General features: G+C 47.7%; 1 protein-coding gene across 1 annotated transcript in view; it reads right to left on the minus strand.

Moving 5' to 3' along the window:
• The window catches only part of AGBL1 (AGBL carboxypeptidase 1), a 390,925-nt gene that overhangs the window by 299,098 nt on the left and 70,444 nt on the right, over positions 1–21,383 (minus strand). The window contains exons 7-10 of the mRNA XM_075133176.1: positions 15,315–15,523; positions 10,072–10,237; positions 8,392–8,465; positions 492–608 (exon numbers count right to left, since the gene is read on the minus strand). Coding sequence (XP_074989277.1) covers positions 492–608; positions 8,392–8,465; positions 10,072–10,237; positions 15,315–15,523 — 566 coding nt within the window. The remainder of the gene's footprint in view (positions 1–491; positions 609–8,391; positions 8,466–10,071; positions 10,238–15,314; positions 15,524–21,383) is intronic.

Consider the following 21,383-nt stretch of genomic DNA (forward strand, 5'->3'; position numbering starts at 1 on the left):
CCCAGAACTGTCTGCATTTTAAGCAGTGACAGTGTACGCTTCCCCATCACTGTGCTCCAACCCTGACCTTGACTGACCACCTCTGGGGTAGACAAGCCATTTTAATCTCCGTGTTCCATTTGGTTCTCGGCATCTCTGTTGAACCTGCCAACAAGGGCACAACATAATCTCCATTCGTGGATGTGGGTTTTTTCTCACGTGGGTATTTAATTATTTATCCACTGGGCCCCCATCAATCGAGACCCAGCCTTTTTGCTAAATGCCACCAGACAGCTCTCCGATGTTAACACCTTTCACCCACTACCAGCTGGGGCTGCACTCAACCCAACAAGCTCCAGGTGCATCTAAGTTTTGGATCCTCCGATACCTTGAGTCATCCAGTGCTCCCCTTTGCAGTACGTCCGTCTGCCCACCTCCTCTCAGTCAGCATCCCCAGTACTGCACATCCCTACCTGCGTTCACAGATAAAGGAAGTCACAATATTATCCTACCTGGAAAGCAAGGGAAAGTTCAGGACACATTGCCTCATACTGCTCAAACTCCTCCTCTGGCCTGTCAAGACCTGGCTTTGAGCTCAGTTTGTTCACATCTGTCTCCAAATCATCATCCTTCAAAAGTCAAAGTAGGAAAACAAATAAATTAAAGGTGCTATCGACCCATTTGGGTCGGTCTCTGAGTTGATAGTTATAAAACGGTATATTACATCATGCCTTTCATCTGGGAATCTCTAAGCACCTGACACACGTGAAGTAAACCAGCCACCCTTGGCAACTAGATGAGAGCAATGAAATTCATTTTTATGGAAGGGCAAACAGAGGCACAAAAGTTTAAGTCACCTGCCCACAGCCATAGAACGATCCACTGGCATGTAACTCAAAAGTCCTGGACAAGATTTTCAAAAGTGAGTAGTGGGTTTGGGTGCCTCGCTATTTGAGTGCCCAAGCTGAGACACCTTATAGGGGCCTGATTTTCAGAAAGTGCTGAGACCCACCCTCTGAAAATCATGCCCATTTAAAGGTGTCTCAACTTGGCCACCCAAAAATCGTGGCACCCAAAGCCACCAGCCAGTCTCCTGAGTATCCAGGATGTGCTGATGTAACCTGCAGATGTGCTGCCTCAGGTGTTGAATGAAGGAGTGAGAAAACACCTTTGATTCAGAGACAGACAATCAAACAATTTAGATTTAAGAAAATCCCACAGTGTGTCACAGGCAAAATGAGTTTTGCTGATTACCAGCAAAATAGCATCTTCTAGTGTCCAGCCTCTTCAAACCAAGATTGCCTTGGTCCCCACTGCTGCTCATGAGGGCCCCCTCTCTCTGCCTTTGAAACCCAAATCCCCATCCCTCTACTACACACCTCACTGAGCCCTCAAGCACTGATTTCTCATCTGTTACTTTATTTATATCTTTCTACGCTGTTGATAAATAGCTTTTAGTCTCTTGACCAATCCATCTTCTGTTCATTTTTTTTTAAATTCTTTTGGGTTTGCAGTTATCTATAAAGCAACGACAAGGATCATGTCTGAAACTTGCACATCCAAAGGCAACTGTGCATTGACATGCATCCCCCTCCGTATCAGATACAAGAGTCAAAGACATGCAGTGTCAAGTGTTTAGTCATCACATAACAGAATGGGAAGGGGGGGTCGGGTGGCTAAATGGCATTGATGAATGGCTGCGACATGACAGCATTATTCAAATAATTCAGCATGCAGTTAGCAAGCATTCACCACCAAACCACAACAAAGAAGCAATTTGCTCTTGATAATAACTTCAGAAATGATTCTATTTATCAACAAACTCCCATGAACACCAGGGTGTCGACAGCAGTTCAAACCCTGAGCCATAGCAGTACTGAAAGGCTGAGCTGTTTCTACAAAGTGTTACTTGTGTTGACTTGAGGCGGTGGTTGGAACTGGTTGACATGGGAGTCAGCAGTGAGTGTTGGAGGTTTGCTGGGCTCTTGAAGATTGGTTTGGATGGACTGACAGTTTGGAGAATTATGTGGAATCTGTAGGGGTGGATTTTAATGATTTGGATGGTGGGGATGGGCTCCATGACAGGACTGGATGTTCGATTGGTACAGGGACTCCGGTTTTGGTAGAGCTGATCAAATAGTTAGAGAGAGGATTCACAAATATTTTCACCAACAAAAGTGTTGTGCTAAGTTCACTATGATTAGTATTAGACATTATTCACATATATTTGAACACCTGCCAAGTAGCTGTGAAAAAGTTTTTGAATCACAAAAGTATCAGGAACTTGAGCACAAATGATTCTTTGCACAAAAATTTTCACTGAAAGTTCACGACTCATCCTCCATTATCAATCTGTGTAAAAGTCAGTCAGAAGGTGGGGTAGCATGAGACTTACGACCATACGAGACAACCATACGAGACCAATAAATAAAACTCATATTCAAAGCAAAGTGTTGGCAAACAGCCAATAAACTAAAAACTGTTCACAACTAGTTGGTGAATCCTTATGAATAATGAACATAATTACAGATTTTAGGATGTGTTTGGGAATGAATTACTAAACAAAAAAGGGGCTAACTTGGCAAAGAACATGATTTCTAATGAACAGTTTGGCCAGTTTTCAGATGAAAATAGTCACTAACGGGAAGGTTAGCACGCTGAGCCCATTTGTTTTCTTTCCTTTTTGTCATTTGGGTGACATATTAATGTTCAGGTAGGCAGGGCAGGCAAACAGTGAAAATAACATTCAATTCACATCTAAACTGCATCAGATCACACGGCATTTGTGCCCTTTTGAATTTGATGACCACAAACATTTGTAGGAACAAGATTTTGTTTGCAAATATGTTTGAGAGGGCGAAAACTCATTCATGCTGGAATGTGTGTTTGTACAAAGATGCATTTTCACAGCAAGAACTTTTGCATGTGTAAGCAGGGTCTGAATGAACTCTCCCCTGACAGCTAGTTTGGGAGGGGGAGAGACTTCAGGGGCAAACTGAATATACATGAATACACTACTCTGTGTAGGTATCTAGCAGACAGGACTTGTGTTGCTCCAAGTGATCAGCTTTGTCTGGTGTTGGGTTACAAATCATGCCATCAGGTGGTCGATGACATCTACATAGAACACATCAGCGGACATCGGCAATACCAGGAGGGATGAGCTGGAGTGCCAATGAGAAGCACTGCTGGGAAAGTTACTGAAATACTTTCCTGATGGATTGTATTTTGTAAATGGACAACCTACCCTAAATGCTCAATTACTGAGGGACAATCTTCACTCATTGCTATATTTGCTTTCCACAGCCAACTCTGTATAACTTTTCATGAGTGATGTACCTGAATACTTGGATGCAAATATCCAAACTGTATTCTTAAATGTATTCACCTAAATTTCAGTTTGCTGATTATGCACTATATGTATCTTATGACTTTTAAAACAAACTTTGTATTTGTGGATAATCTAAGCACTATACCCAGATGTACAGACACTCTTTTCTTAATCTGTGTATTATTATATAACTTTTAATACTGAATGCAGGGGTAGTGAAATGTTGTTATCAATGTTATCTTCACTGTATGAGTAAAGGCGAGCAGAACTGTGTTAAGCTTGTCCCGACTGAAAGGAACTCGCTAAGCCAGGGGCTCGAATGCCAGACCCCTGGGAAAGTAAGAGGGGCAGAGACAGGTCTCCCAGCCAGAAGGTGTGGACTCTCCGTAAGGGTCTCTGATCTAGTTTAACCTGTCTCTTCCCACTGTTCAAAGATAGAGCTAAATAGGCTTCATTAGGAGCCCTTTGTTATGTTAAAGTGCTCAAATGAGAGCTGAAATCACATGAGATGGGGCAGTGTTTCTGCCCAGCCTGCCATAGCTGAAAATCATTAAGAGACTGATGTGCAGAGATCACAGCAAAGAGGCAAGAGGGAGTAGAAGATGACTGACAGTTGGCTGGCAAACAAGCGGCTGGCGAGGCAACGAGCGGCTGACGAGCAGCGGGCAGGGTGACTAGCGGAGAGGAACCGTGGCTGGCGGGCCAGCCAGGCAGTGAGGAACCACAGGTGGTGGGCCGGCCAGCAGAGAGGAACCGTGGCTGGCTGGCAGGCCGGCCGGTGGAAAGGAACTATGGCTGGTGGGACAACCAGGCGGCAAGGAACAGCGGCTGGCGGGAAGGGCAGGACGGCCAGGAACAGCGGCTGGCGGGCTGGCCAGGTGGTGAGGAACCGCAGCTCGCAGATCAGCTAGCAGAGAGGAACTGTGGCTGGCAGGTCGGCCAGCCAGAGCAAGTGCTCAGATGGCGGTGCAAGCAAGGTGCCTTCTTCCCTGGGTTGGAGGTGAACTCTCACAGATGCACCTCTGAAGTCTAGGTACTCACTGACCAAGGACAAACACTGTGAGTGGGATATGGTGAGGGAGCACTCTGGGTCGGGTGTCCTGTTCACAGTATTATGATTATAAATCCTGCTTGTGGCATTTTTCCTAATTAATGTCGGGTAACTTCCCTCCTTTCATTAAAAGTTTCTTCTCTACACTCAGACTCTGTGTTTGCGAGTGGGGAAGTATGGCCTCTCAGAGACACCCAGGGGTGCTATGTAATTTTTCCAGGTTACTGGGTCAGGGCTTGAGCTGGTTCTGTGCTGTATTGTTGAAAAGGAACCCCTAGATATTGAACCCAGCCCGGGTTGCTGCCGGCTCCACCTAGTAGAAGGGTTGCAAATGCATCCTCAATTTGTGCCTTTCAGAGCTGGGTGTGGCAGGGAAAGAGAGTGAGGAGAGAAAGCAAACAATGTTCTGAATAATTATTTGTTCATGAGATAAGCAGGAACAGGTAAAAGAAAGTGGCTAAGAGTAGGTGCTCCAGCTGTAGCTTAAAGGAGCCAAGCTGTTTTAAAGACTGGGGTCCAGGTACATAGCCAAAATATAATGCTATTGTGATAGGGAAAAAAGGAAAAGATTAATACTTCCTAAAATCTCCTAGGCCTCCTATCACCTTCTCCTTAAAGTGCCTCCCATCCCTTCTGCCTGGAAGAATCAAAGCTCCAGTGAGACTTATTCATGACTCTAGTTGTAAAAGGTATAATCACTCAAATGGGAAATGGAAAAAATACCATGTGACCTACATACAGCTCAAATTGGGACTATGAAATACATGAGGTGACAGTTCGTGAGCAAACCATGGCCTGAAAGCAGATCACCCAAAAGTTTTATTCCTGTAGTAAATGCGAGCGAGGAAGAAATGTGGGGAAATCATGATGCTGTTCAGAATCTGTTGGGGAACAGAAACAAGGAACTCAGAGTGATGACCAGATTGTTCCCGGGATTAGATTGGCCAGCTCTCTCTATAATAAAGGGCAAATCATATAGGTTACCTACACAAAGCTGAAGTATTCTCAGCTTCTCAGACACCATCCTGGCCACTGCATCCAGCAGTGCAAGTAAGTCAATGCAGTCTGGTATGCTGGAGCAGCAAGCTATCTATAGCCAGTACGGCGTACTGGAAAGACACCATACCGCCCCCAGCCCCTCCACAGAGCTGCCTCTCAAGAGAACAGGGCTGGGTGGGGGAGCTGGGAGCAGTACGGAAGCAAAAGGAGTTGCCGGCATTCTGTTCCTTTCCCTGCATGATGCTGCCCCCGCAGTAGGGAAAGGAGCAGAACCCCCAGCCCTGTCCCCCGGCAGGGCTGCCGCTGTGTGGAGCCGGAGGAGAAGCAGCTCCGTGAAAGGGTAGGGAATGGGGCTGGGAGTTCTTCTGCTCCTTTCCTGGGATGGGGAGGGGAGAGGAAGAGTGTAGGGGCTCCGGGCTGGGGGTGGGGCAGAGTCATGTGGGGGGGTCATGTGGAGAAGTCACGTGCCCCCCGCCCTTACCTGGTGTGCTCCCCACCCCGTACTGGGAAGAAAATAATATTACTTGCACCACTGGCTGCATCCCAAACTGCCTAGACGTCTGCCTGCACCATTTAGCCGTGTGTTCAAGAGACCGCCCTTCCAAGGAAGATGTTGCTCTTGCCTTTTCTGCGGTCAAGCAGCCCTATATGATTATATATCTGCTTTGGGTCCACAAACAAATCAACTTTCTGTCTGTGAATGGCAAGGGTGCCAATTAGGGAGGGCAACACACCAGGGATGTCCCTAGCTATTCTGGGGCCCTACGCAGGCCTCTGAGGGGGTAGGAGCCGGGGGGCTGGCCCCAGGCCTCTGTGGGGTGGGCCTGGCTTGGGGGGCAGGGGAGAACCACCCCCCAGCACTCACAGATGGTGCGGCTGAGCTCAGGGGAGTGGAGGCAGGGCTGGGGCGGAGCAGGGGTGGGGCTGAGGCGGGGAAGGGGCAGGAAAGGGGCACAGGCCATGGGGAAGAGCCGGAGCTGGAGCAGCACACAGCTGCGCAGGGCACCCAGGAAATTTGGTGCCCCAAATTTCCTGGTGCCCTACACTGCTGCGTGCTTTGCGTATGGGTAAGGACGGCCCTGCAGGACACCTCACCCTGAGTTTCTTGCAGGAGGTGGGCTTCCAGGCGGACCTCTTAACTGCACAGAATTAGTGTGGAATGCGAGTTCTGCAGACAGGTGCTTCTGGCAGCTTGTGCCCTTGGGGCAGGGAGTCAGTGTCTTATTTACAAACAGAGGCAGGGTGATTAAGATAAGAAAGGTTAAGGATCTGGAAGTCATTAGATGAATCTGTAAAACAATAATCCCTCTGGGAGGGAGTGGGGGTTGCAGAGAGAAAGCAGGGGACTCAGAAGAAATATAGCCAAGCCCTCTAAGCCAAGTTTACTTTCAGAAAAGAGGGAGATGTGAGGCGGGCAGGTGAAAAGAAGGGGCCAAAACCGAGGGAAGGGTTAGCAGTGATATAGAAAAGTTTCCACTCTACTTGTGGTACTTATGTGGCCCCATCACCATAGTATCTGAGTGCCTCACATCACAGCCCTTCGGCGAGGTAGAGCAATGCTATTATTCCCATTGTACAAATGGGGCACTGAGGGACACACTTGGATGACCAGATGTCCCAACTGTATAGGGACCATTCCGACCTTTGGGGCTTTGTCTTATATAGGCGTCTATTACCCTCCACCCCCTGTCCTAATTTTTCACACTTGCTGTCTGGTCACACAAGGGGACACAGACTAAAGGCCAGATTTTCAAAGGCATCTAGTGGGAAAACGTAGTCCCTGAGCCAATGCATATATGATGTGTAACTCTGGATAAGATGGCCTGGATATTTAAGTATGAAGTGTATAGTTATTGACCACACATGTTATCACGTGTTCACTGTGATGTTAATATCTATGGCAATAGTTTTACTTGATTAACATCTAGAAGATTAGACCCTCCAATTTTCTTTCAGGAGGAAGAGCTGCCCAGAGCTCCTGTGCTGTTAATTTTCCTTTCCTGCCTGCAGTGGCCCTGAGATACCTCAAAAGTCTCAATATTTTTCCTCAACTTTAAAAGACGGAATTTTCTTGATGTTTGGTTTTAAATATTCTCCTGTGAAAACTGCAATTCAAGCACTGTAGTGTGACCCTCCTGGAAAGTAACTAGCCTCTAAACAGAAGGCAGTGTTGCCAACTCTCATGATTTTGTCATGAGTCTCATGATAATTATTGTTTTCCTTAAAGCTCCAGCTCCTGGAGTCAAGTGGATATGTGATGATTTCATCCTTCATTCTTAAAGAGAAATGAAGTTTCTAGCCCTTGCGGCTGTGGAGATGTGACCCCAGTGCACTGTGAAGGCTCAAAAAGCAGTATGTAAATAAAAAGAACACCAAATCTATTATTTTTATATAATATCATTATTTTTAAAGCCAATCTAATTATTTTTGGAGAGTTTCTAGTCTATTTGTAGTGGGGTAACACCCCTAGAGCCCCAGGCAGGTGCAGTATAAACTCATGGGGTCTTGCCCTAGTAGGATGTTTCCAAAAGTTAAATGATCTATTCCAAGCTTGATGAACTGCAAAAAAAGTGATAGAAAGTAATCTAGATTTTTCTACAATTGTTGTATTCAACAATTAGTAACAAAGTAAGAATACACATTACAATTTTAAACCTAACCAGTGTCCCTTAAGTGAATTGACACAAGATGTCAGAACATGTTAGTATTAGAGCTGAGTGGGTCTAATATTTATTTAATTTTCTTTCTTTCTTTCTTTCTTTCTTTCTTTCTTTCTTTCTTTCTTTCTTTCTTTCAGAATTAGAAATTATTATCTGACAGGAGCACTCTACCTAAGTTACTATCTGAAAAACAAACAGAGTTTTCAGGTGCCCAAGTAGCCTCTGGAATCACAGTTAAAATTACCCCCCCCCCATCTGAAATGGTGCCCCTGCCCATCAGAGCTCAAAATTGGGGCGGGGGGGGGGGGCAAAAAAACTTCCCTTCACAGAACATGGAGCATTTTAAAGGAAGCTGTGACTCATATACCTACTTCCTCTTTATGCTCCAGGTCCTCGTTATCCAGGTCTTTTTCCACTTCTTCCTCACCATCATCTTCATAGCCATCTGCAAAAGTAGAAAAGAGGTGGAGCACGTGGCCTCCATCATAATAGCCTTCTCCCTAGCCCACCCCAAAAAGGCAGGCCACCCTCATGTGCAGTATCCATGTCTTGTCCCTATAAACCACCACAAAGCTAAATGTAAGACTTAGAATAAAGATTAGATCCCATGTGTTCCATCAGATACAGCTTCATATGGGATCTAGGACTTCCTAGACGCCCATTACTGGTGTATCTGAGCACCTTCCATGTAAAAGTCAATAGCAACAATGAAGTCCCTAGTGGACTTTATGGCATCTCTGGCTCTTCTTCTTTCTGGGGGGTAAAAATTATCTTGGGCCTGGATTTTATTGTTTGATTTGCTTGGTTTAGGTTTGCCGGAGGTGGGGTAGGCAAGTAGGGTGGTGAGTTTTATTCTTGCTATGGTATGTCCTACATGCCTAGACTAAAAGAAGCAGGAGTATCCAGAGGAAAGCAGAAACGTCCCATGAAAATCAAGGAAAATCCTGAAGATCAATACCTTCTAAAGAGATGAGGCAGAAAATTGGAGGTATAGAGCAGAAGCTCCACAATCTTTGCTGAAAATGGTTGCACACATGAAATAGTAGTCAGAGGTTTGTTTGGGTTGTACCATAATGGTGCTGGTAAGGAGCATGAAGGCTGGCAGTGCACAAGGTCATATTTGTTTCATTCCTGGGCACGCTTCTTGCATATATGCAGCTCCCCTGCCTGGGCATACACCCTCCTGGCCTGCAAGTGCTCACAAACTCCATTCACATAGCATAGCCGCAGCCAGATTATTCGAGAAGGAAAAAGAGCCATTGGTTGGCAGCATCAATTTACTAAAAAAGTTGCAAGGAAGGACGTGTGCACACACCCACACCCCCACACATGGGCGGTGAGGTATATGGGCCCGTGGTGCTTGTGCTCCACCAATATTTAGGAAAGAGGGCCCAGCTCCACCAATGTTTGGTGCTTTGGGGGGCTCCTGGTGTCGCTCAGGGGAAGGGGCAGAAGCCAGAAAGAGATGGGGTGGGGGCTTGGGGGAAAGGGTGGAAGGGGGTGGTTTGGGGCCGGGTCACACGCTGCTGCCAGCGCCAGACACCTACCCCCCCCCCCCAATAACCCTCCAGGCTGCCCTGGCCCCCATGTCCCGCTGAAGGGCAGGGCCCCCCAGAGCACAGGGTCTGGGGCGGTTGCCACAGTCCATCCTATGGATAGGATGACTCCATTCTGGGCATCACCAAAAATTACATAAACCTGCTACGCTCTCTCTCTCTCACACACACACCCTCCCTTCCCAGTTGCCATGAAGCAACAGTAGTTCCAGCCTTTGCCAAGGCCATTCCTTTAGGTCACTTTAAAGCAATAAGGATTTAATTTAATTTCCCCTACCCTTCACTATCTCACATCTCCCCTGCTGGCCTTGATAGAAAGTGAGGGATTCAGACCCAGTTCTGTAGCATAACAGTCTGGGTCACCATGCAATTTTAAATGAAAAGCTCAGGACTAGATTCCTCTCTCCCCTGGCCCCGACCTTCCATTCTCCCCATCAGTCCCTCACTGGGCCCCCCCCACACACACACACATTCTCTCTTCAGTCAGCAATTTACCTTCAAGAACTGCACGTGGAGATTCGGAGCTGACACTCCCAGGAAGAGAGAAGGAATAGGAGCTGTGTACTGTAGCCAAAGGCAGAGGCCCCTTGGGGTAGCACTTCCTCAGGATCTGGGCCACTGTAGTTACTATAGGATCAAGGAGCTTGCTATCCAGGCAATCCTAGGCACCAATGAAGAAGAATATTCAGTGATGTTTGCCATTCAGAAGCATCCTTCCTCTTGCACAGATCTGCCAGACATTAAAATAGCTGCTTCCCTGAAAGCCTTAAAGAGCAGCATTTGAATAATATTCAGGCAGTTCTGTGTCAACTTCTTATATTTCCCGTGTTTCTCTTTCATCCTTTTCCTTCCTTATCACAGCAGGGAAGTCTACATGGGAGCATAGCATCTTGGTTTTTTAATAGTTTATCTGCTTCTACAGGTCATTCACCATCTCCTGGTACATCCATCTAAAGGGCACAGGGTTTCCTAGCACCATTCGAAGGCACTGGGGTCAGTAGCGTCTCAGAAAAAAAAAAAAAAAAAAAGAGCACCTGCTACTGAATTATCCATACACCTCCCTACAGCTAGCATGGGGCAAAATTCTTCAGCTGGAGCTCTTTGGGGGGCATGAAATGCTGATTCAGCGACCAAAATGTTTTGTGAATTCGTGCCAGTTTCACCGAACTGATCATTTAAAACAAATGACAAAAAAAGTCTGAATGTTTCTATTTTTCAGTTTGAAAGAACTTTTAACTCAGAAATTTCCTTCCAATTTAAAAACACTTTTTTAAAAAAAAAGCTCTAAATCCAAATGAAATGCTTCATTTCACCAGAAATGAATTTTTCTTCGCTTTTTGGCTTTCTGAAAATTGTGATAGATTTTATTGTCAGCTCAACTTTTTTTTTCTTTTTTTTTTTTTTAATTTTTAAGACGTGCCAGCAAACTGTAAGTCTACATAAAACACAGTCCCCTCCAGCACTGAACTGTGGCTTAATACTGATTCAGAAGGGACAGCACTTCCTACTCAGCCACCCATGTCATCCCTGAGCCAGAGTGTGATGAGTAAAGCAACGATTATGTCACAGAGGTCACAGAATCCTTGACTTCCACTGATCTCTGTGACATTTTCTGCCCTGGGGCTGGAGCTCCCAGGCAGCCATGTCCTCACAGCTCCCAGTCCCCAATCTGGTGGGGGCACCCTGCAGCTGTCCATCCACAGCAAGCGGCTGGCGGACTCTGCAGCTGCCCAGCCATGACGGCCAGCAGGCCCCTGAATCTGCCCAGCCGCAGCTGCAGCTACCAGCTGTCCAGGGTGAGGGGACCCCACAGCAGCCCAGTCCCGGGGCAGGAGGACCCTGGAGCTCCCACACACCACATCAGTGGGGGACCCAGGAGCCCCAGCAACAGTGGGTGCTGAACCCTCCTACCCCTTTTGTCAGGGATATTTTCAGTGAAAATCAGGGACAAGTTGCGGGCTGCCGTGAATTTTTGTTTATTTCCCATGACCTGTCCCTGACTTTTACTAAAAATATCTGTGACAAAAGCTTAGCCTTAGTGATGAGTCATCAGAAGCAACTACCTGCAGGTCTAGTAATAGGCCCCGTGCCATTCAGCAAGGGTTTAGTCAATCCACAGGCAAGAACCCACACCCAGGTGATCCAACCTCAGGCACATAGGCTCCTAAGGGAAACGATCTCTCTATTCTGCTCAGCATCACTACCTGGCCAGGAATACTCCCATTGCCAATTGTTTTAATAGACTGCCCTTGCTCCAACTCCAGCCTACTCATCTCTGTTTCCATGCTAGCCAGCCCCTGTCCCAGCCTGCATCTGCTTCTACCTCAGCCGGGCACTCAGTGGTCCTGACATATCCCATGCGGGGGCAGTTTCCTTGATCTCCATTAGTTTTTCCCCATGTGCACGCGTGCGTGCACACACACACACACACAGAGTGGAACCACAGATTTTCAGCTTGAAGGACTTTTATTTTAAATTAAGGAAAACAAGACAAGCAAGAATAAAAAGGGAATTCTCCTGGGGAGGGTGCAATGGGTGAGTGCCTCTTCTGGAACAAGGACAGCAGCTCTGAGAACAAAATGGTTGCTGCCTCTGCCCAAAGGTGGAGTTCTTAGACATTTATATGTGCAATACAGAGAAAACAAAGGAATCGTCGTTTCATAGCTACAGCGCATATATACACCACAGCCTCCTCAGGGGGAAGAGGACTGTAAAGCTAATATAGCTATCATCTGTCTAGCTAGCTTCTTATGCTGTACCATGCCTGCTAGCATAGTAGCTGAGTGTCTGTATCCTTGGTGACTTGGGACTGAGCCCTCACACACCACAATATTAGTAGAAGCCACAGAAAGCATCATAAAGGCACCAATACATGAAAGAGCAACATCAACATGATCTTTTATTACCATTCAGAATGTTTACACCCTCTCGGTAGACATTGAAAATGGAACAATCCAGAAGACAGAATAAATGGTTAGTGCCGCTGGCTGAGCATCCCACAGTGGGAAATATGGAGGGCCGAGGCTATTCAGCTCGTCCAGCAGGGTGATTGGTGAACAAACTGAAGTGCTTTGTAATACGCAATAAAAGGAAAACAGCTGTATTTTATACAGGCTCTTGGTTCACTTCCGCCTGTATGAATGAAGGGCATTATAAGAGTCTGTGGAATTAGGCAGGATTCCTATGGGGAGGCAAGAAAAATAACCTAGAATTAGGCAGGATTCCTATGGGGAGGCTAGAAAAATAAGAGTGGGAGAAAAGACAATTCTGAAATCAGCTCTGAGGAAGGGAAGAGCAAAGGCCTACAAGAACTGGTTTCTATTCACAGCTTTGCCTCTGACTCACTGTCTAATACAGGGCAAGTCACTCGGCTTCTCTGTGTCTCAATTTCCTTATCAGTAAGAGACACTTTACCTTGCAGCTATTTTTGTGAGCCTACGTTCACGAATGTTTGTAAATGCTTTGAGATCCTCACATGATGTGGTCTGTAAGTGGGCAAAGAACTGTTTGTGAAGCACAGTATAACGTCAAACAGAAGTCCTCTGGATACAGTCCAAAGGTGCGGATTAAACCACATAGCATCTCATGTATGCGCAAACAGTGGTGTGAGGGTAAAGTTGCTGCAGGCATGCTGCTTGGAAGGGTGATAGTAGCCGTGAACAGACTCAGTTCTTAGTTCACAAAAAGAAAAGGAGTACTTGTGGCACCTTAGAGACTAACCAATTTATTTGAGCATGAGCTTTCGTGCTCAAATAAATTGGTTAGTCTCTAAGGTGCCACAAGTCCTCCTTTTCTTTTTGCGAATACAGACTAACACGGCTGCTACTCTGAAACAATTCTTAGTTCAGAAATCCAAAGTAGAGTTGACCTGAACTCAACTCATCTGTGCTGTAGTCTCTGCACTCCGTGTATTTGTGAGTTATTCGATGCCAGTATAGGAAAGGTTGAGACTATAACCATATTAACTGAGAGGAAAGGCTAAGGCACAGGGACTGAGGAGATACCAGCTGAGCCAAAAAAGAAATCAGATGTGCAAATAATAAAGAAGCAGAGAGGGTGCTGCATGCAACCGTCTCCTGCACACTCTTGCGGGGCAGAGAACATTTTCTCATCTCACTGCGACCTGCATGCCTCCAAGGCCTGTGAGCTCTGTCTGAGACCTCAGCCAGATTAGGCCAATAGGTCGTGTTTAAAGACGTGTTTGCGAACATGTTTTAACCAGCACATTTAAGCATGAGCATAGAAAGAGTTTAACACAACAGCTGAGTGGAGAAAAGTATTTCTATTTCATGGAGACTAGTAATATTTCAACATTTGTTTCTGTTCTGATTCAAAATGAAAATCCACATTTTTTTTTTAATTCACCACAGAAGAGACTGGAGCCCCATTTCTGGGGCAGGGTATCTGATGGGTTGCCACAGAGCAGGGGACCCAAGAAGCCCAGGCTGCTGAAGTGCCATGCGTCAGGACTCCCAAGGCTTCCAGGCTCTCGGCTTCCTGTCAGCATGCCAGATGGGCTACTGAGGATCCAAGGTGATTGAGCTGGCAGGGAAGCAGGCAGGTTTCTGTCAGAAAACTACCTGACAGGCAGCGTTCCATATGAGTCTTTCCTGGGTTCTGTTGGAACATCGTCAAAATCAAATGGTCTCAAAACGTTTCTGTTTCAACACACTCATCTGTGCACACACTCATCTGTGGTTTCTAGCTGTGAGTGGGGAATTGGGCGGGATCCTCACAGGGTTGTACCTTTCCTCCAGGCGGTTGGGAGAACATCATTTGATCTCTCAGGGAGACAGTGTAAGACCAGAAATGTACCTTTTAGGGGTCAAGGAATGTGATATTTTGGACTTATTAACCTTGGTGATTCCCCTGCCAACAGATCTCCCATGGCACGTGGTAGAGAAAGCAAATTGGAACCCCCTGAAGCTGTCATTTCTGCTCCACTCCCAACCTTTGGAAGGATTAGCATTCTCACTCTTCACGGGATTCTTGGTGCGTCGTATCTTGTTTATTCACCCAAGGTGACCCAGTGTTTGCACTTTTCAGGGTGTTTCTCCCAGGCTGAGCTATCAGGAGACATTAGCTCAGAAGGCACCATGGACTGATAAAGGCTTATAAAGGCAACAAGCCATGATCGGCTGTCACAGACATTGCTCTCACACAGCTGCTTCCATTCACCACATGCATTGGGGACTTACTGTTCACAAGAGCCATTAACCTGATTGAAACCTTGCTACATCTGATCCCCTAGCCCCACCTGAAGCAGTGACCAATTCCTCAGGCCCCAGAGGAAGGACGTCCCATTAGGATGCATCTCCCATGCACCTGTGAGATGCTGCAGCGGCTCAGCCACAGGGAGAGATTGTGGAGCATCTTGGGAGATGCAAGCTAGCAAGGGAGTAGGGTCCATAGGAAGAATAGGGGCATGAGGGACCTGGAGCTACAATTCCCATGAGGCCCTGCAGAGGCGCAGACAGACGGAGATTAACATTAAAGATGAAATGTTTCAACATTTCTGAACTGATTTTTTGTTCTCTGAAAAATTTCAATGTTTTGAATTTTTGTCCTGATTTGGGACAAAAAAAAAATAGTCAAAGTATCGCAATTTTCTACAGGACGGAAATTCCATTTTTCAATCAGCTCCGCTTAAAACATAAGAAGAATTCTACGTTGCAACGGCAGAACAAGCCAGAAGCAGCTGCTGAGCTGGCTCAGTCTAGTCCCCAGATTGTGTTTACCTGTGCAGTGGTGAAGAGGATCTCCAGGCCACGGGCACTGAGGAAAGTCTCCCTGGCAGATCGGATGTTGGTGATGTGTTTGAGGCAGAGCAGGAGACCCCTGCGGACATGGATGTACCTATTGGAGGCATCACAGCAGTGCCAGTCCTGGTACAGCCTGAGCAGTTCACACAGGTAGCCTCTGTTGACTGCCCGTCGGCTGTTAGACTCTGAAACCAAAGGGATATGGCTGAGTTACAAACTTCCCCCCCACACACACACACACACAAGTACTGACTGATGATTGTCATATATATGCACAATGCTCGCACACTCGCATGCACACACTTGCACATCCATTTGGTCTTGCGCACACAATCACAGACATGTTTGTTAGCTTGATTTTAATAATTTGCATGGGTGACCTTAATTGTTATTTGTTAAGCATAGAGCACATGCTTGGCATAGCACTAAGCAAAGCAAAAACTAAAGACAATTCCTGCAGGGAGATGCTTGGCACGAGTGGGAGATGCTGGATTGACAGCCCTGGAGACGGAAGTATTTTATTTACACCCACTATGAATGGAGCACAGGGCAGCAGCCCTAGTTGTGGCTGCCTCCATCTGACCCACGCACCGCACCCCCTATGTTCCTCAAAATGAATATGAAAGAGGGAGGAGCCGCTGAGGAGGGAAAAAGAGAGATGCAATATGATTGGTTGGGAGACGGTCATGTGACCCTCATACAGTAGTGTGGATCCCAAAGGAGACTGACCTACAGAGGGCAACAAAGCCAACCACTTTTCAGTCACATGACCCTGCCCCAGACAATGAGATTGTGTTGGCTACTGAAAGGTGTGATGCATGCTCACACACCCCTTTGTAATGAAAGCCATTGCACAACAGAGATTGTAAAATCACAGCCCCTTCTGCTATTTCAGGGCCGCCAACCCAATCATTAATCATCAGTCAGGCTCAGAAGATCATTATTAACTTAAAAATCACGAGTGTTTTTTTTTTTAAACAAAACTCCACGTTTGGTTTCTTTTTCTTTGCCCTATGGTTTCTGAGCCTTTTGTGTGCGATCAGGTCACATTTTCAAGCTTTACTCCAAAACCACAAAGGTTTAAAAGTTCTTTACAAAAAATGAACACTGAGATTCTCACAATCACATCTCCAGACGCTTGGTCTTTAAGACAAACAAACTCCAAATATCGCAAGACTCGCAATAAAATCATGAGAGCTAACAACACTGCCATTCAACATTTCTGAAGCGCCTTTTCCCTGCATTCCTTGCCATGCCCCAGCATGTGCGAGTACAGGCGTGCTCCAGGTTGTTCTTCCCCCTTTAAACCAGCCCTTGAATGAATGTATTTTTCCTGTCTGGTCCACCACGCACCCCATTCTGACACACTTCAGAAGCTGCCAGGAGCATGCTCATCGACCCACAGGGCCAGGAAGCACATGTTGGGCCCCCTGAATCCCAATTACTGTATGCAGTTTGCAAGAGAAAGCTCTTGGTATGGGTTTTCCAGGGCTAGTGGGCTCCAATCCATTGCTGTTTCATTAAACAGAGCACCAGAACCACTCACACCTGGAGTATTAAAGTCATCAGCAGAGATTTACTGGGAGAAGAGGAAGAAGGGAGCCAGAAATTAAGGAGGCGAGAGAAAGGCAGTGAGACTGGGGCCAAGGGAGGTCAGCAACCAGGAGAGAATGGGAAGTCACTGGGGCAGGTGTAGGGGTTGCAGGTGAAGGGCAGACAGCAAACATCAGCCTCAGTGATGGGGAGGAGGAGGAGATGTTGGGAGGGATGGAGGAAGGACCCTGTGGCAAGTCTTCTCTATCTGTTCTTTGGAAACATCACACAGAGATCTTGCACAAAGAGGGAGGATGGGTGGGAGCAAAGAGCTCCATACAAAGCGCTGCCAATGTACTTCAATCCTGACCTGCAACCCCACTGATATACCAGTCCTGAGCTACCACATTAATCTGCTGAAGCACCTCAATCTTGAGCTGCCGTCTCTGTTATTCCACTGCACCTCAATCCAGGCCTGCAGCAGCCTCTGCTATCCTACTTCTTGGCCTCCACGCAGCCCTGACAACATATCTCATGTTTTCAGCTCTGGCAATTGTGAGTGTGTATGAGACCACAGGTGTGTTACTCCTCTGACCTTCACTCAGTATTGGTGTGCACGCGCATGCTAGAAAACTTTAATTGCTTGAGAATCCCTTATCAGTCCCAACGGTTTGATTCATGATTTCCTGTTAATCCTCCACCAGATGTCATGTTCGCTAACCTGCAGGATGACTAACCCCTCAGATCAGTCAATCTTCCTTGAAGAATTGCTTAGAGAGTTCTGCAAAACTCCATATACATGACAAGAGGCAGAGCAGAGTCAGGGAGCTTGGGGTGGGGGCAGTGTGAATCAGACTCAGGGTGGCCTCCTGCCTTGTACAGAGGCTAATGAAATCAGAATGGAGCTAGACACACACCATTTAGCACTCCAACCCATTTGTCAGGACCCATAGGGCATAGTGGCAGTGGAAAGGGCTGAGAGTGGAGCTAGTTAGAAATTTCAACCAAAGTAAATTTCCTGTAAAATATTTTTTGAAGATTTTTTTCCCCATTTTTCAGCCAGCTCTAGCCTGGGAGTCAGGACGCCTGGCTTCTGTTCCTGACTCTGACAGTGACTCGCATGTATGGCCTTGTGCAAGTCACTTGATCGTTCTGTGCCTCAGTTTCCAATCCTCCCATTGTTCATTATGGATAAAAAGCACTACACAGTCTAAGGGCTGAGTATATTCATTATTTATTTCTCTTAGGTTTCCTGTAGCACTTATCAATGTAGCATCTAAACCAGGGATCGGCAACCTTTGGCACGTGGCACGTGCCATTTCTCGCAGCCCCCATTGGCCTGGAGCAGCGAACCACGGCCAGTGGGAGCTGCGATCGGCCGAACCTGCAGACATATCAAGTAAACAAACCGGCCCGGCCTGCCAGAGGGCTTACCCTGGCGGGCTGCATGCCAAAGGTTGCCGATCCCCCCTGGGTCCCTGATCTAAACATTGGCATTATGAACTAATGTAGGGAAGTCTGTTCTAGAGGAAAGGAAGGTTACAGGACACCTGGTGAGGAATCAAAATGCTGTTGTCTCATTGAGACTTTCAGTTTGGTTGGCTCTCCTGGACCATCCCATCAACCTCTCCTGTTCTCTTCCCATTGGCAGGTCTCTCTCATTCTATTCTTCCATTTCAGTTTTTTAGTCAGCAAAGCAGAGAAAGAGCAAAAAAGGAGGAATGCCAAAATCTCCAGAAGGCAGGAAGGAAAACAGAAACCTCCCCACCTGTCTCTTATCTGTTGGTCTCTCCATCTACACGATGCACCTGTCTGTATATGTCTGTATTTTGGCTAAAATACAGATGGTGGGTATGAGTCACAGAGATACAAGCAGCACTGTGCACGTTTGTAGGCAGTAAGAAGTCATCTCCTCCTGGAGTGGAATTGCATCTCCTGTGTGGTAGGTGGTAGAATGCCCTTTGCCTCTCAACCTTTCTGCTGTTGGTCCTCCACTGTGCTACAGGTTTCTACTAATATTCCATTGCAGTCAATGGATAATGAGGACATATTTGGGCCACTCTTCTCTGCCTGGACATACCGAGTGAGTCTGAAGGCACAACAGGCATGCTTTGCCTGGATGGACCCAGCACAGCTGGTACATTCATCCTGGATGTTCCACAGTGGTTAAAGACGCATCTAAAGCCAGGAGCTCACACAAAAGAAAAGTCTCCAGTTTCAAGGGAACTCTGCCTCGTTCACTGCTTGGCAGGCGGGGGACCCCAAAACAGGGTTTGAGGATAGCAGATACACATCACCAGTCAGCCATCATTATGGCCTGAGGGGGTGTTGCTGTTTCTGGGGATGCTCCTGAAGCCTCTCCTTTTCAGGCCCGCCCCCTCTGAAGCTGCACACATGGGACCACTGGAGATCACCTGGTTTATACAATCACATAACTGGATTTCAGTCAACCTGTAATATGATGAGCAAGCCACTGCTTACCAGGAAGAACAAAGAAATATTTATCTTTGTATCTAGCTATTTAAATCTCTTTGGTGCTCTCTTTGTTGATCAGAATCACTCAATTAATTCATTATGCCAAGGACTTGGTTTGAAGCTAAGATGCTCTGCTAAATTAACACTGCAGTCTCCAAGAGCTTGGAAGGGGTAAACTTGTTTATCTGCAGCATCCACAAGTTCAGCCGATCGTAGCTCCCACTGGCTGCGGTTCACCGTCCCAGGCCAATGGGGGCTGCGGGAAGCAGCGCGGGCCCAGGGAACTGGATGAATTCTCCCCAAAGATGGGCCTAGTCATGCAGTGAACAATGGGATGAGCCAGATCTAGTGGGCTCAGTGGTTTCAGCAAGCAGCTGATGTGGGTTCCTTGTTAAGGTGACTCCAGGGGCAGCGAGTTATATGGGCCTGTGGTGCCCGGGCTCCAGCAATAATCAGGGCCCAGGGGCCCGGCTCCACCAATGTTTGGGGCCGGGTCTCTCCCCTGGCCCCGCCGGCCTCCCCCGAGTGTCCCCTGGTCCCCACTTGCTGCCCCGGTGCGCCTCCCCTGGGTCCCTGAGCTGCCTCAAGCCAGTGGCTGCCCACTGCAGCTCCATCCTGCATTCTGCTCTGCTGCATCAACTGCTGCTGCAGGGTCCTAGTGCCCCGCACTCACTAGGGCCAGGACAGGCTGCCCTGACACTGCCCTTCCGCTTCAGACCTCTCTCTTTTCTGGTGGGACCCTCCACCAGCACAGGGAGACCCCCCTCTCCCCGACCTGCAGTCACCGCTCCCGCCTCACGCTGGGCAAGGGGCAGCCCCATGCCCCACCCGCAGTGAGGCTACAGTGACGGGCAGCAGCAGGGGAGCATGTGATGGCAGCCCCCCCCGACACCCACCGCAGGGGAGGCAAGGGGGCTTCCTGGACCTGAGAGGGGTCCTAGGAGCACGTGCAGTGACAGTGGTGCAAGGTGTGTGTGCTGCCAGGGGGAAGAGGGGGGCCCTCCCCCGCAGCTCGCTGCTGCCATCGGGGAAAAGGCTCTGGGGAGTCCTCCTCTCTGGCCCCAGCCCCAGGGCAGCCTGCCTGCACCCCAAACTCTTCATCCCCAACTCCACCCCACCCCAGAGCCCGCACTCCAGCCAGAGCCCTCACCCTCTGCACCCCAACCCTCTGCCGTAGCCCTGAGCCCCTCCCACACCCCTCATCACCAGCCCCAACCAGAGCCCTCATCCCCCTGCACCCTAACCCTAACCCTCTGTCCCAGCCCTAAGCCCCCTCCTGCATTATGAACCCCTCATCCCCCGCCCCATCCCAGAGCCCTCACCCCTGCACCCCAACCCTCTGCCTGAGCCCCTCCCGCACCCCAAACTCCTCATCACCAGCCCCACCCCAGAGCCCTTATATTTTTACATTATTTTAAAAATATATATATTGGCTTACAAGGCAGGTGTGGTGGGGTGGGACTTGGACCTGTTCTGGGCACCACCAAAAATTGCACAAACCTGCCACCCTTGAGTGACTCTCCACCCATCCCAGTATTCAGGGGGCAGCCATGATTCTGCCCCACAACCTGCACACCCAGCCTGCGGGATGACATTTAAAGACATGCAATGTTTATTTCGTCTCTTGGAGCAGCTGCATCCGACTGCAATGTCACTAAGGTTTCAACACCACGGCGAGAAGACAGGGTACACAAATGCATCCCACTGGTCAGGATGCGGTACACATCTCCCTCTGTGCCCAGTCCACCCAGGAGATGAGTCTGTTTCAGCTATGAGCTTTAGTTCCAGCTGTAGTGACTCATGCCTTCAGCTCTGAAGGTCCCTGTTTCAGTCCCTGATGTTGGCCAAGATGGTATCTCACACAAAGATATAGCATGACATGAGAACCCTCCACTAACTGGCCATTGTTGCATCATGAACATGTGAAGATTAAGCAAGAGCAAATCAATGCCCCACAAAGCTACAGAACTATCCCCAATGGCAATTAAATCTTTAAAATTTGAAAAGGTTTAATTTTTCTCCCTTATGTTTCATTTT

Source organism: Caretta caretta, chromosome 10, assembly GCF_965140235.1.
Source record: "Caretta caretta isolate rCarCar2 chromosome 10, rCarCar1.hap1, whole genome shotgun sequence".
NCBI classification, from domain to species: Eukaryota; Metazoa; Chordata; order Testudines; family Cheloniidae; genus Caretta; species Caretta caretta.